General features: G+C 44.3%; 1 protein-coding gene across 1 annotated transcript in view; it reads right to left on the bottom strand.

Moving 5' to 3' along the window:
* PCSK6 (proprotein convertase subtilisin/kexin type 6) overlaps nucleotides 1–16,678 on the bottom strand; it is a 404,303-nt gene that overhangs the window by 45,558 nt on the left and 342,067 nt on the right. Inside the window, exons 14-17 of the mRNA XM_007959931.2 lie at nucleotides 10,770–10,943; nucleotides 10,568–10,606; nucleotides 5,097–5,199; nucleotides 2,652–2,848 (exon numbers count right to left, since the gene is read on the bottom strand). Coding sequence (XP_007958122.1) covers nucleotides 2,652–2,848; nucleotides 5,097–5,199; nucleotides 10,568–10,606; nucleotides 10,770–10,943 — 513 coding nt within the window. The remainder of the gene's footprint in view (nucleotides 1–2,651; nucleotides 2,849–5,096; nucleotides 5,200–10,567; nucleotides 10,607–10,769; nucleotides 10,944–16,678) is intronic.

Below are 16,678 nucleotides of genomic sequence, written 5' to 3'. Positions count from 1 at the left end.
CTATATTCATGAGGGATATTGGTCTGTAGTTTTCCTTTTGAGTGATGTCTTTTCCTGGTTTTGGTATTAAGGTTATGCTTGCTTCATAAAATGAGTTCTTTCCTGTCTTTTTAATGACCATTTTCTTTCTTTATGTATGATACTCTTGATGTCACCCCATAACTCATCTGAAGATATTGAATCACTGGTGTTCAACACATCAAATTTTTTCTTCAGATGGCATTTAAATTCAGGAGGGATATAATCAAGGTCATATTTTGGTTCTTGTGGACTTGTTTTAATTTTCTTCAGCTTCAACTTGAACTTGCATAGGAGCAATTGATGGTCTGTCTGTTCCACAGGCAGCTCCTGGCCTTGTTTTGACAGATGATATTGGACTTTTCCATTGCCTCTTTCCACAGATATAGTTGATCTGATTCCTGTGTATTCTATCTGGTGAGGTCCATGTGTTTAGTCACCATTTTTGTTGTGGAAAAAAGGTATTTACAGTGAAGAAGTTGTTGGTCTTGCAAAATTCTAGCATGCAATCTCTGATATAATTTCTATCACCAAGGCCATATTTTCCAACTACTGATGCTTCTTCATTTCCAACTTTTGCATTCCAGTCACCAGTAATTATCAATTCATCTTTATTGCATGTTTGGTCAATTTCAGATGGCAAAAGTTGATAAAAAAAAATCTTCAATTTCTTCCTCTTTGGCTTTAGCGGTTGGTGCATAAATTTGAATAATAGTCATTATTAACTGGTCTACCTTGTAGGTGTATGGCTATTATCCTATCACTGACAGTATGGTACTTCAGGATAGACCTTAAAATGTTCTTTTTGACAATGAATGTGACACCATTCCTCTTCAATTTATCATTCCTGGCATAGCAGACCATATGCTTGTCAATTTAAAATGGCCCAAACCAGTCCATTTTAGCTCACTAATGCCTAGGATATCAATCTTTTCGCTTTCTACTTCATTTCTGTCAACTTCTAATTTTCCTTGATTCATGCTTTGTACATTCCACATTCTGATTATTAATGAATGTTTACAGAAGGTCCTGAAAACTTTACTCCATCCATATCATTAGGGCTGACTCTACTTTGAGGAGACAGCTCTTCTCCAGTTGTATTTTGAGTACCTTTCAAACTGAGGGGACTCATTTTCTGGCACCACATCAGACAATGTTTCACTATCACTAGTATTCAAAAACTTTTCTAGCAATATATCAGACAGTGTTTCACTGCTATTCATAATGTTTTCAGTGGCTAAGTCTTTCAGTAGTGGATGTCCCTGTCCTTTCCAGTCTGTCTTAGTCTGGAAGCTCTGCTGAAATCTATCTATCATGGGTGATTCTGCTGGTATTTGAAATATTGAGGGCATAGCTTCCAGTTTCACAGCAATATGCAAGCCACCACAGCACAACAAACGGACAGTCATGTTGCCTCCTGCTAACTAGGGTCTAGAGCAGGAAGGCCTGCTACTTACAAAATCATGACATCAAAATGCTTGCTTCTCCGTAACTTGTTTGAGGACTATCCTCTGTCAACTTAACCAAAAGAGTGTGTCTCTTCCAGGGCTACGTGAGTTGGTGAAATACTGACATGAAGTCTCAAGCCTGAGCCCCTACCCATCCCACCCACCTTCCCATAACTCGCACTACAAGCCCACCTGGTAGGCAGAAAGGCAGGACAGCTGACTCCCCTGCTCTGACTTCAATCCTATCTCTGCTGTTACTAGTTGTTCTTTTAAGCTTCATTCCCCATCTGTAAGACCAGGAACACATCACTCTCCTCAGGGCTGTGGTCAGGCTACCTGAGATGGTATCTGTAAAGTGTGTCAAAAAAATTGACCAGCACTTCTCTGAGCCCTTGAGTAGTGTAAACAGTTAATGTGCTTGGCTGCTAACTAAAAGGTTGGAGGTTTCAGTCTACCCAGAGGTGTTTCTGAAGAAAGACCTGGAGATCTACTTCTGAAAAATCAGCCACTGAAAACCCTGTGAAGCACAGTTCTACTCTGAAAGACATGTGGTCACCATGAGTCAGAGTCAACTTGACAGCAACTGGTTAACTGGCATCCTGAGCCCAGCTGGCACCAGGCTGGAGGCTCAGCCTCATTTAAGGAGAATGGTAAACTTTCTACCTGTACTTAAGTCCAAATTTCCACTCAGTAATTCTTCTTGGAGGGGCTCTCCTCATTTCAAGTACTGGTTTCATAAACTTGTGCTGAATCCTCTTGCCCCCTACCCCATGTGCATGCCCTGTGTTACAGAAATGCGGGTGGCACAATCTTCTTGGGTGGGACATTGCAGGACTGCAGGGCATGCTTGGAGCCCTTCTTTGGATGTTTGAAGTCAGACTGAGCCTGAGCTGGCTGGCTGTGCTGCCTGTCCACTATTCATTAGCGATGGGCATCAATCTGCCAATGTGTGAAATTCCTCATACCACTGCAGGTCCACTGTGTACTGTTCAGGCCAGGTTTATACAAGAACTGCCACCAACTCACATGGCTGTCTGCTTTGATCTCACCATCCCTCTCCCACTGCCCCCTGCTGAAAGTCCTCCCTTAAAACAATGAATATAGAAAGCAGAGCATCAGCAGAGGGAGAATTGTCCCAAGGGGGAGCAGAATCATCATTTCCCTTATTTGTGGATGTGTACTTACTTTCGTCGGCATAAAATCCCACTGGACACAGGGTCACACAGGCATTCATCTCCTGGTGGTGGTAGAAGCCACGGCGACAAGACAGGCACTGAGTGGGGGCTCTGCCAGAACAGGACTCGCAGCCCTTGTAACACCGGCGGCAGCGCCTTGCTGCTGTGTCTCCAAAGTAGCCCAAGGGACATGTGCTCACACACTTCCTGTGGGCAGTAGGGCCATGAAGTCTTTCCAATTCAGTCCAGCCCACCTTGCCACTCACCCACCCTGCCAGCCACCCCAGGCTAGGACAAAGCAGGGCAACTGGCTTGATATGGTTTCCCCAAACCTTAGGGGCCCATGCTGAAACAACAAAACTGTGACTGCACAAAGGTGTGAATTCTAAAGCATTAAAATCAGTGTCTTGATGCAGGTGGGAGGTTTGTAAGAACACAGGTGGAGTCTCCAAAGACTCTCATGGGAACATCTGAGTCCTTTCTTTCTGGAGTTGCCCCAGCAGGAGGGCCTGAAGCTGGGTTTGGTGTCTGAAGTCACCAAGATGACAGTATTTGACTTTAAGCTCTGGCACCCTCTCAGGGTCTGCTGGCCCTCTCAAAGCTGAGTAGGTTGAGTGTAGTCGTGTTTAGGAACTCCCTGGGGCCCTGAGAGAGCTGTGCCCACACACAGTTACACCATGCACCACAAGAATACTTGTGGATGTATTTCCATTGTTGAAGACAAAGCAGCCGTGATGGGGTGGTGGTCAGTGCTTTAGATAAGCTGCTACTGAGCAGTGATCACCAACAAGAATTAGGCAGAAATGGTGGGGCAGAGAATCCCCTCCATGAGGTGGTGAGAATGAGGCTGAATTTCTCTTTGTTCAGGATTACTGGGGTGTGGCTGTAGCTGGGCAGGTGTAGGGCATGACGGGGCAGGTATGTGGGGTTCTGGGCTGGGGTAGGGGCAAGTATGGGGGTGGATCTGTCTCCTCAGGTTTCCCAGAGGGCCAGGCCACATCATCTCAGCTACCCTCAGGCTGGCATGGTACAGTCCATGTCAGGTGCTCAAGAAGGTGTAAAATGAACAATGAGGCAGCAGGGAGACTGGCAAAGGGAGAACTGGATGGAGGAGGAGATTGGGTGGTGCCAGAGCTGGAGGAGGGCTCCAGGAGCAGAGCTCAGTGGCTGGTCATAAGGACACACAGAAGGGCAGACTTACTGCAGAAGGACCAACCTGGTACTGGGCAACTAGTCTCATCCTAGGACCCAGAGGTCAGTCTCCGAAGGCCCACTTCTCTGGGGGAGCAAAGCTTTCTGGGTGAGCTCCCAGGAGAGTGTATATGAAACCTACACCTGGCTGTTGAGAAAGTCTCTGAGAAATGAACAAGAAGGCTCAAGTTGTGTGAAGCCATACCACCACAGTCAGCAGTGAGGAGACCGAGTGGCTGAGAATAACACAGGTCCTAAAATCACCTTAGGGAGCTCTGGTGATGTAGTGCCTAAGGCATTTGACTGCTAACTAGAAGGCTGGTGGTTCAAACCCCCCAGCCACTACTCGGAAGGAAGATTGGGCAATCTACTTCTGTAGAGATACCACCTTGGAAACTCAAGGAGGGGTCTCTATTGAGTTGGAATTGACTCGATGGCAGTTAGTTTTTTTTTTTTCCTTAAAACCACCTTTGGATACAATTCACCAGTGGCCACCACAGCATGCTCAACATGACTCTGGTTATGGACTGAACTGTGTCCCCCACAAAAGATGTGCTGAAGTCCCCACCCTTATGGTGAAAGTGACATTGGGGATATAGAGCTTTTTTGTAAATATTATCAGTTAATGAAGTCATACTGGAGTGAGTTGGGTTCTGATCCTAATCCCTTCTGAGTGGTGTTTTATAAAAGACAGGGACAGACATGGAGACAGAGGCACACATACAGGGGGAAGATGCCATGTGAAGATACATCGAGAAGCAGCAAAGGAGCGCCAAGGACTTCAGCAGCCACCAGAAGCTGGAAGAGAGGCATGGGACAGTTCCTCTCGCAGAGCCCTCAGAAGGAGTTGGTACAGTCAAGACCCTGACCTGTACTTCTAGCCTCCAGAACTGTGAGACAATATATCTCTGTTCTTATAAGTCACCTACCTTGTTACATTTTGTTATAGAAGCCCCAAGAGACTGAGAAAAGCACATCTTTGTTTATCAAAAATAGAAAAAGATTTATGAGTACAGACACCAAAATGCTACAGCTCCTGATCTCTCTGTGCTGGACATGTATTCCTCATGGGATTACAATGAAAAGGTACTAGAAAAAATTTAAACCTAAAGCCATTAACCTCAACATGATTTTCTTTCTGGGGCACTACCTTGATTCTTAATTGGTGCATCAAGTTGTAGGGGACTGAGAGCACAGCTGGATGGGCCTCTTCAGTGGGGTCCAGGGCATACACTAGAAACCCTGCCCACCTCTCCACTGTTACCTGCCAGTCTTGGTGCTCCCCAGGCTGAAGTGCACACAGTTCAAGCACTGGTCTGCATTGGGGCCGTCACAGCCTTTGTCACCACATTCTGGATGGCACACACCTTAAAGAGACAAGGATTTTCTTTCATCCCTAGAGACACATTTTCAGCCAGAGGTGAGCCCTCTGTGAGGGTAGTACAGCTGACCCAGTAGGCTAGAAGGCAGAGCCATGTATGGAGCCCTCCCCACAGTACCTGATGCAGGTGCAGGCTGGACCCAGCATAAGCTCCATGTCAGGGTCTGACCACGCACACAGAGATTCCATGACAGGTAGTAAAATAAGCAAGGTGGATGGGTGGGTGGGGGACCAAGATCAATGAAGAGACAAAACTGTGAGATCCCTGGAGAGAAGGTTGTGATGGGCAGGCAGAGGCAGAGTTGTTGTGCTGGGATTGGTCAGCTTCTTTGATTTTATGCAGCATAAGGCATAAAGGATGGGATGTTTAGGGTGTTAGGTAACCGCTCCCAAGAAGTAATCATCCAACATGAATTAGGCAGAGAATTTCCTATCTGGCTGGTGGGGGTGAGGATAAACATCCTTGTGTTCAGGACCCCCTTGGGTATAGCTGTGCTAAATGTGACAGGGTGGGGGTGTCAGGCCTGGGGTGAAGATGCTCCATGCTGGGCAGGAACAACTGCCTGGGCTGACTCCTTTTAAGCAGATATCCTTTTTTTGGTTTCCCTCATGCTAGCCCTCAGTGGTGAGCCCTGGAGTCCCCTCCAGTGCCTAAATCCTAACTCTGGGGCCTATATTTTTCAAGTGAAGGAGAGAAACACAGGAAGGCTCAGTGGACTGCACAAATCTCACCCCTCTGTCCTTTCCTTTAGTATATCACAGGGAGAAGCCCCATTCTAAGCTTCTAACTCCCTTGGGGTGGGTGGGGCACTGTCTGCAGCTGGGCTTAGGGTCCTCTGCAGCCTACACTGAAGACCTCCTGCCTGACCCCTCCCATCTGTCCCTCCTACCCCAAGTAAATGGGTCAGGAAAACCTCACCATCTCATGAATGGATAACTCTACCAGTTAGGTATGGGGAGGGGCTAAAGGGGGTATTATCAAGGTTTTTAAGCCTTTGTTGTTGTTACGTGCTGTGGAGTCCGACCTGACTCATAGAGACCCCTCCTTGGGTTTCCGAGGTGCTATCACCATGGAAATAGATTGCCCAACCTTCCTTCTGAGGAGTGGCTGGTGGGTTTGAATCACCAGCCTTTTGGTTAGCAGTCAAGTGCCTTAGGCACTAAGCCTTTGGAAGAAAAAAATTCTACGAACGTTTTAGTTGTTGGGAGGGATGGGATGTGAGTTCAGAAGCAAAAAGGTTTCCTGGGGGGTGCAAGAGAAAGAAAAAGTCCTCATTCTTTGCTGCCCATGATGAGTCTCTTTGCTGAACTGCACAAAGCCTCCTTCATTCATCTTTAAGTCTGTAGACTTCAACATCAGAGCTGGTGTGTTTTGTTCCCCTTCCTGAAGGTTTGCCATTGTTGATGTTTCCAGAGTTTTCTTTGTGGGTCATCCTTGCCTACCTCGCACTGCAAACCCCTCTCAGTGGTGTGTTCATCCACGGATGCTCTAGACACATCTCCCCTGGCCTCAGGTTGGCAAGGGTTATGGAGTCTGTTTTCAAGTTCTGTGCTCTGCTACACACTCCTAGCATTTCCACAGCTTGTCATTGCGCCACCATTCCCCTTTCCAAAGCACCCCTGCAACTTTTCAGCTCCAGATTTTTCTTTTTTAAAGTTAGAATAACTTGAGATCCTTTATTTCAAACTTCTCATTTTACGCAAGAAAAAAATAAAATGAGGGTTGAAGATTACATTTCATCTTCAGCAACATAAAAACCACTATTAAAAATGAGGCTAATTTCAGGTTTCCCACAAGACTGCAGATCAGGAGAGGTTGTTGGCTTCTATCCCTGGAGACTGTGTAGAACTGAGGGAGGTGGATACCTGAACTGAACACAAAAACTGAAGAAACCCTAGGCAAACAGAAAGTGGTGGGATGGGGTTGTGTGGTCTACGAGAAATGGCAGTCTAGAGCAGAAAAGGGCTAAGTAGCACACATGGGGGATAGATCATGCCTTTTTCTCTCCTTTACATTGCACTGGGAAGGTCATTGTACAGCCTACTACCACTATATGGAAAAACAACAGCAGTATCCAGATTGTATGAAAATTCGCTAGTTCTTATCGCCACTTACTTTGATTTGATTCTTGTTCGACCACATTCCATGTCATCTATGGAGGTATTTGTGCAAATGCCATGCTGCATTGCACCATGGCATTCAAAAACCCATTGATCTGAAAATACATGTGCTTGGGCACTGGGCACTGGGCTCTGCAGTGGCCTCCAAGACACAAGTGACCCAATGGCCCCCTAGCCTTCCCCTGCCATGCTTGCTCCATGGGGCTCCATTTATTTGATAAAAGTGAACAGTTTCCTCAACCTGAAGAAGGTTTTTGGGCTCATGGAGGAAAGACTAATGCTTCAATCTTTACAAGTACAAGGGATGGGGTTTTGTCCAGTTTGTTCACTGCTATCTTTAGCCCCTAAAACTATGCGAGCATCTGCCAAATGAGGGAAACTCAAAAAAAAAAAAAAAAAAAAGATGGAAAGATGAGTGAATGGAGGAAAGGAGAGTGGACAGAAAGAGGGAATCATGTGCACACAGAATGCCCACTGTTCAGGACTGGATAGACTGGGAGGGAGGGCAGGGGCAGGCTTTCAGCTAGCAAACCATGGACCAATTAGAGGTGTTTTTACCAGCTTCCCTTCCTCCCTGTGTGTGTGGACTTCACCCCCAGCCCACTCCCTTCTCCACTCTCTGGGGCCTGTGGAGGAGAATTTCTTCAATAATGCCAAGGTGACAACCCTTCAACAAGGCTAGGCCCACTCAACAGCAAGAGCACAAGGTGACCCAGCACCACCCTGGAAAGGCTGCATTAAACATACCCATCCTGGGCTGAGGGTATGCAGGGGGAGCTTTGTGAGGAAACTCACCCCAGATGCCTCTCTTCTTGGATTCTTTTGAGAAGTCAAATATCAAGAGTCATCTCTCCTGTGAAGTGTTCTTGAATTCAATCCCTGGCCATCCTACCCAGCTACTCCATTACTCCTAAGAATGTGTATGTTTTTTCTTATGCAGCTGCAACTCATTCTCTGAGAGAGCACATGTGATTCGTCTTGTGATGTATATGTACATCTGCTTTTCCTCTTGCCTCAATAAGCATGGGAGTTCATCCAAGACCACTGCCTTCCTGGGTAGCTTCCCATCACTCCTAATAGGGACCTCTAATAGGGGGGTTCAATTATTGCAGCAAATGGACTGGCTAATAGCTGTGTCCCTGATACATTGTGTTATTTTGATATGGGTTTATTTGAAAACACCCCCTTTGTGCATCCTTTGTGGAGCAAATGCAGGATTTAAAACAAACAAACAAACAAACATAAACAAACAAGCAACAAAGTTTCGAAAGCAAGCAGAGAGTGGCTAGCCAATGAGTTTTGTAATTATACATCAGACCGTTTCCCAAAGGCATAGGAGAGTTGTGTATTAAGAGGGTCAGTGCACTGGATCCTTGCCATAACACAGGAGGCATGGGGAGGGGGGAAGAGGGTGCAGGGGTAGCATTGGTTGACTGTAGAGAACAGGGGAAAAGGAGGGTCACAGACAGCTCCCACTCCAGTGTAGTCCTCATGACAGCTCAGTGCCAGGGCAGGTGACACCTAATCTTGGAATTAGCCCTGGTGGGCTGTTGTAGACTGAATCAGCCTGATATGTCTCTTCAGATGTCCCATGTTAAAAACTACTGAGTGGTGCTAAAGCTCTGGAAAAGTTGTCCATAGTCACCACCCTGCTTCAAAATCATCCTCTCTTTCTCCCTACCCCCAGGCTTGTGTTCCACTCAGCAGTCTTTCCTCTGTTCCCTACTTCCTGACGTGCCCTACAATCTAGTAAGTCAGCTCCCTTCTCCTCAAAGGTCTCTCCATTTGCTGTTCATAGAGGGGCACCCTCCTGTCTTAGTCCTTCTCTGCCATAGGTCCACCTATCCCGCTTGTCCCCGGAGATTGCAGGGAACTTCCCTGCGATCAAGGAGCACGTCTTTGCTCCACCATGCTTAGTAAAGATGGGGAAAATGGAACTGCAAAACAGTATTATAGTGAGGTTCCAGTGCACAAGGTAAAGCCAAGGGCAGTTTTTTTTTTTTTGGAGGGGGTGTGGAAATCAGTCCTTTATTAATAATTACTGAATCCTGCCACCATTTGTAAATTACAGGAGGAAACAGAGCAGATTAGTCCATACATGATTCAATGCTTGGTTTTGAAAGAGAAATTTAAAATTGAATCGACTATAATTTATGCTTGATCTGTATTGGTGGGATTCTCCATTCTGTTATTATTATTTTTTTTTTTCAGAAGTGATTACATAACTCAGAACGTCTTCTGAGATATCATCCATCATTTATCACATAGCTGTAATATTTAGCTAAGGAAAATATGCCAAACCAGAAACATTGTAGTCTCTCACAAATTTGTGTGGGATGGCTCAGAGGGAAGGGAATACTTTTCTATCCAACCTGCTAATAAAAACTGTGCCCGTGGCCAGAAGGCTGGCAGTTCAAACCCACCAGCCACTCCTTGGAAGGAAGATTGGGCAATCTACTTCTGTAGAGATACTGTCTCAGAAACCCAAGGAGGGGTCACTCACTATGAGTCCAATCGACTCCATGCAGTGAGTTTGTCCCCCCCCCCCAGGCCTGAAGTGCTGGCGCCCCCTGCTGGCTGTTGCTGTGCTCTGTGGCCCCACCATCACGACTGCCATCTAGTCCATTCTGACTCATAGCAACCCTATAGGACAGAGTAGAAGTGCCCCATAGGGTTTCCAAGGTTGTAAATCTTTACAGAAGTAGGCTCATATTTCTCCTACAGAGCAGCTGGTAGTTCAAACCACTGCCTTCTTGGTTAGCAGCCAAATGCTTTAACTAATGCACTACTAGAACTCCTTGGGGCTAGCCCAAGTGCTACCAATGCCATCTGGCAATGGTACGGCTGAAGACAAAGGATTCACAGACGTGTCTTTACTGCCTGTGAAATTTGTAAGAACTTTTTTTGTGCAGCATCAGTGTCTATTGACTGAGTGTCTTGAGTTCTTGTCTTCAGTCTCTAATCATAGCTCTTGGAGCCTCGGTCCAGATTTCTAACTGTAGCTCCTTCACTGGCTCTGTAGATTCAACCCAAGCAGCTTGGACCTGTTAGTAACCTCCAAGAACGGAACGTGGGTGGGTGTGAAAGGGAGATGGGGGCCTGGAAGGAAAAAGGGGTGCCTCAGGAGGAGGCTAATTGACCAGGGGAGGTCCCTGTTCTGGTTGGGCATATAGGGCCTCAGTTTTCCAGATTGGGAAGGTTGGAGAATACTTACTGGTTTGAAGCATACTTACTCGTCTGTAAAATATTAGAAGAGCCTTGGGTGGAAGGAGCTGTGTGAGTGCAAATTACCATCATTATTACAACTTCTAGGCACAAGAAGGCATACAATCATCACCCCACCTCTTGCCAGGAGCAGCCCCACATTTTAAGAGCTACAGAGGAAAAGCAAAAATCATCAAGGCTAGCTGGCTCCTCCTGCTTCAGATTCACTACCTGTGTAATCTTCCTCCTCCTCAGGGGCCTCGGCCTGGGCAGGGAACACGGCTGCCTTGGACGGCTCTGGGGAGGAAAGCTCTAGCATCCGCGAGCGTGACTGGTGGGAGCTGAAGGTGTTGTATGGGTGCTCAGCTGTGCCATACAAAATCAGGCTCCATTCTTTCAATTTCCCTGTCAACAAGAGAGCTCAGCATGAATCCTTTGATGCACTGCTGGCTCAGACCTGAGCCCTCTTCCCACAGCTCTTCATCTACCACTTTACTCCCTGGTTACCTGTTGGACACCTCATGGTATCCCTAAATCCCAGAGCAGGAGCTCCTGCCTGCCGGCATACCATAAGCCATATCATCACTATAGGCCTGAGCGGGTGGGTGGGAGACACCAGAGCCAGAAGTGGTTCTGTCGCTCACCGGGCCAAACCCAGGTGTTGTTTATGGCATTTTGACTCTGATTCAGTGACACCTTGAAGCCCAGAGAAACACTGTTTCATTTTAGCCATCACTCTCTCCAACCAAAGTGCCAGTCCCTATACCAGCTGCCCTAGGCCAGCCCCTGTATCCTCTGAGCCTCTCTCGAGCTAACCAGGATTAGTGGATGTGGATAAGGTTCTTCAATTTGATAAAATACTCTTGAGCTGATCTTTCCCAGTGCATGGTCTTCCAAAGCACCCAGTTCTATCAGACACACCATGGCTCGTTCCCATAACACCCTCCCCATCATAGGCGACATGTTTGATGATGGCAACGTAAGAAGCATTTCATACAGTTGCAGGTGAGAAAACATAGTGACTGTTAGAAATCTCCATCTGTTCTCAATTCCTTAGGATCAAATGAAGCTATATTTCAAAATAACAAAAGAAACTGGGCATTTAACTACTGTGTGGTGAATTGTGATTAAGGTGGAAGTTTAATGACCATACAACACATACCAAGGGCTCTATAAACTGTAATTGGTGTGGAAATACAAGTCTCCAAAAATACCCACAAAAGGCCTGGTCACTAAAATTAGATTCTTATTTTCAGATCTAGTTTTGGTAGGGCAAAGAAAAAAGCTACTCCATGCTCAGGATCAGTGGGGCACTGGAGTGGAGGAAGAGAGTGGAAAGAATTCATAAGGAACATGGAACAGGGGCTACCTGGGAGGAGGGGAGTGAGAGGTCAGGGTTCAGGAATGGGAGAGATACTGCAATTTTTTCTTTCTTTCTTTTTATCTATCTATCTATCTATCTATCTATCTATCTATCTATCTATCTAATCTCACTGCTGTTAAGTCCACTCTGACTCACAGCGACCCCTCCCTGGGTTTCTGAGACAGTATCACTATGGAAGTAGATTGCTCAACCTTCCTTCTGAAGAGTGGCTGGTGGGTTTGAACCACCAGCCTTCTGGTGAGCAGTCAAATGCCTTAGGCACTATGCTACTAGAGCTCCTATATATGTATATATACATGTATATGTGTATACACACACACACACACATATATATAAACCATAAGCATATATAACCTGTTTACATATATAAATCTTAAAAAATTTTAAGTTAAATTTAAAAAAGTGTATGAACACAGTGATTGTATGGTCAGAGAAAAATCATTAAAAAGCAGTGGCTCTTGGCTTTTTATTTATATTTTTGAATAAGTGGTATATATAGATTGCTGAATATCCAAAAGTATAGAAGGCAATACAGTGAAGTCTCTCTCTTACTCCATTCCTGGCCACCATTTTCCTCCCCATGGTTGACTATGGTTACTCAAATCTTGTGTTTCCTACCAGATGTATTATATGTTTATCTAAGTAAACATGAATATATATTCTGCCCCATTCTCTTTATTAACCTAAATGGTGGCACCTTCTGAACCTTACCAAATGATGCTACTCAAACTAAACTCACTGCTGTTGAGTCAGATCCAACTCATAGCGACCCCTCCTTGGGTTTCTGAAGCGATATATTTACAGAAGTATATTGCCCCATCTTCCTTCTGAGGAGTGGCTGGTAGGTTTGAACTGTCAGCCTACTGGTTAGCAGTCAGATGCCTTAGGCACTACACCACCAGAGTCCTAAATGATGCTACAGGAGTATCATAATTTACTTAAACAGTCTCCTATTGATGGACACTGAGATTGTTTACAAGTTAGAATTGACTAGATGGCAGTGGGTTTTTTGAGATTGTTTCCAAATTTTTGCAATTACAAACAGTGGAACCTGGTTGCTTGACCAAGGATTCAGTAGTGGTGGGAAGAGCAAGGAATCTGGCGTTACACTGGGTTGGAGTCCTGGCTCCACCACCTCCAGCTTTGTGAGTCTTTGGCAAATTTACTTAATCTCTCTATTCCTCAGTTTCCTCATATGCAAAATGGGGATAATAATATCTACCTTATAGAGTTGTTTAAGGGATTAAATGATTTTGTGATTGTAAAGCACTTAGAACAGTGCCTGATATATGTTGCTGTTAGCTGCTGTCAAGACAGCTCTGACTCATGGAGACCCTATGTGTAACAGAATGAAATGTTGCCTGATCCTGTATCATCTCCACAATTGTCGGAATGTTTGCGTCTATTCTATTGTGATCCATAGGGTTTTCATTGACTAATTTTCAGAAGTAGGCCTCCAGGCCTTTCTTCCTAGTCTGAAAGCTCCACTGAAACCTGTCCATCATGGGCGACCCTGCTGGTATTTGAAATACTGGTAGCATAGCTTCCAGCATCATAGCAATATGCAAGCTACCACAGTATGACAACTGGAAAACTGGTAGTGGCCTGAATTTTATATGTGTATAAGTGTATATGTAGATAGGTAGGAATTCTCCATTCCTAATAGTAGAACTGGGTATCAAAAGGATGTGAACGTGTAATTTTGATAGACATGGCTAAACTGTCATCCACACTGTCCCATCACTTAAACTCCTACCAGTAATTATCAACCTGTCTGTTTCCTCCCAGCCTCTACTCATGTGTCTCTGCCAGTCTGACCAGTGAGAAATGATAACTCTGTGATGTTTACTTTGCATATGCCTTATTATATGAATGGTTGAGTGTCTTTTCATATGATTAAAGTTAGACACCTTTCTGATTGATAACATTTGAAGCAATTTATAGACCCAGAGATTTACAAAAAATATTTGCCAGGAAAAAATGATGAGACTTCAAATATACATAAAAGCACACCTTAGCCACATTCATTGCAATTACAAGTGGAATGAGAAGATGCTTTTGCTCCTTCTCTCGATCTGCATTTCACACAACAGATATTCTCAAGAGCCTGCTGAGGGCCAGGCACTGCACTAAGAGCTCCTGAGCTGAGGGTCAAGAGGTAAGAAGGAGCAGCCAGAGAGAGGTGTGGCTGACTGCAGGAAACCCTTCCTATGTGTGCTCCAAGAGAGACTTCCTCTTTCCTAGAAAGCACCAGTTGGAAAATTTGACCTGTGGGTAAGGGGTATGCACTGGCAACTTTGAATCCATTCTCTCTTCTTCTTCTTGTAGTTACACACTCTTTTTACCTTCTCTACACCATGGGAATCAAGGAGCTCTGGTGCAGTGGCTAAGGCATTCCAGCTGCTAAACAAGAAGCCACTGGTTTGAACTTGCCAATTGCTCCACAGAAGAAAGATGTGGCAGTCTGCTTCCATAAAGAATTACAGCCTTGGTAACTCTATGGGGGCAGTGCTACTCTGTCCTTTAGGGTCACTATGAGTCAGAATTGACTTGATGGCAGTGGGTTTACCAAGGGAATTATCTAGTTTTTCTGCCCACACAAAAACATGAAAATAAATATTCAATTATGTGGTATAAATTTGAAGTGTGATTCTTTTTTAAAGCTATTTTTTCCTAATTATAAAAAGAACAAAAATTAACAAGTATGTTGTACTATTGTAATATTAAATCAACAGGTAAAGACAGGTTATTTAAAAAAATTATTAGAAACAAGAAAGATTTATCTCTTAAACACAACTGTAGCTCTATTAATACATTTTGACCTTCTTCCAATGTATCAAATCTAAAACAAAAGTACAGAAAAAGCACTCAAAAATATTCAACCCAGTTCTGATTAAAAACATACCCTTCAATCACAGAAATTGTTGTGACAGTATCTAGAACAACGTGTTGTTGTTCTTAGCTGCCGTTGAGTAAGTTTTGACTTTTGACCACCCCAATTTGCAGAGTAGAATTGCTCCATAGGGCTTTCAAGGCTTTAACTTTTTGGAAATAGCTGCCTGGCTATTACATTACTTCTTCTTCTTCTTCTTTTTTTTTTCTTTTTTTAAATTTTTATTGTGATTTGTGTTAAAGTTTACAGAGCAAATTCACTTTCCATACAGCAGTTCACGTACACTTTGTCTCATGACATTGACTGCAATTTCACACAATGCAACAGCTCCCATCCCACTTCCTCCCCATAGTTACCTCTTCCCTGTGTCCTTCCCTCCTGCATTCCTGGCCCCCTGAGCTGTCTCCCTGTGCATATACAGCCCTTCTATTCTCCCCTGATTGTTCTCTCCAAGGAGTGCATCTACCTAATGTAAATGTTCAGCTCATATGCTTGTTTTTTGTTTGGCTGGAAGCCATAGAATTGGGTTGAATTCCAGACCTGAAGGGCAGCTAGGGGCCATAGTCTCAGGGGTTCCACCAGGCTCTATCAGACCAGTAAATCTGGTCCTTTTTATTTATTTACTTATTTTTATGATTCTGAGTTTTGCTCTACATTGTTCTCCCACTCTATACAGGATCTCCTACATAGATCCCCCTCTGCATATTTGACAGTGGTAGCTGGGCACCATCTAGTTCTTCTGGTCTCATAGTCATATAGGCTGAGGATTACATGGTGTACCAGTACCTTGGACTAATTGTTTCCAAGGGTCTTTGGTTTTCTTCATTCTTCTTTGCTTTGGACAAAGGAGAGACCCATCATTGCATCTAGATGGCCACTTGTAAGCTTTTAAGACCCCAGTTGCTACTCGCCAAAGTAGGATGTGGAACAATGTTTTTGTGTAGTATGTTATGCCAATTGAGCTTGATATCCTCTAGGACCATGGTCCCAAGCACACAGGTACAATGACTCACTCCCCTCCAGGTAGCTGACTGTGGCCAAGAAGTGGCTACAACTTTGTCCCTTGTCAGCTCTACTATATACTGGAAATTCTTACAGAACATACAAATACACTTGTAGAAACATTATCTGCCAACGCTATACATAGTCATGGGCACACTCCTTCCTGCACAGACATACCTAATAGTTCAGCCTTTCCATCCACCTATCCACCTGAATATCAATGTTTGTACCTGGCCTTACTTCTGAAGTGCTTCTTGGCAGGCTTGAATTGCCAACCTTGTGGGTGAGTAGCCCAGTGCTTAACCATTTGTGTTACATTACAATAGTACCTTATAATGATATGTAAATGACCTGATTTAGCATCCAAAGAAATAATGGGAAAATGTCTCACCAATAAATAAATATTGACACTTAAAAGGAAGAAGAAAAATCTATTAAATACTGAAACACAGAAGACATTAAAAATCATCTATAATTCCTTTGGTATATGCTCTAGCAGGCTTTTTTCTATGCACATGTATTTTTATGTAGTTGAAATCACAGAGGATACTGCTTTCTCCTTTTTCTCTCCACTTAACATTATATCATGTCAATCACATTCAGAAATTGTCTTATTTATTTACTTATTATTTTTTATCTTTCATCAGACTAGGAGTGTTCTGTGACTTTCTTATTTTCTTATTTGGTTCACTATTTCTGTGAGTAGCAAGTTTTTGACATTTTGACATGTATTAGATGCTCAGTAAATATTTGCTGAATTAAAATCTTTAGGCATGCGCGCACACACACACACACACACATAAGCTCTGGTAGCACAGTGCCTAAGGCACTTGACTGCTAATCAGAAGGCTGGCGGTTCAA

The sequence above is a fragment of the Orycteropus afer genome, unplaced genomic scaffold (genome assembly GCF_000298275.1).
Source record: "Orycteropus afer afer isolate SDZICR_OR568_19922 unplaced genomic scaffold, OryAfe1.0 scaffold00019, whole genome shotgun sequence".
Taxonomy (NCBI): Eukaryota; Metazoa; Chordata; class Mammalia; order Tubulidentata; family Orycteropodidae; genus Orycteropus; species Orycteropus afer.
The sequence above is the reverse complement of the archived record's forward strand: the minus strand, read 5'-3'. Positions and strand labels throughout refer to the sequence as shown.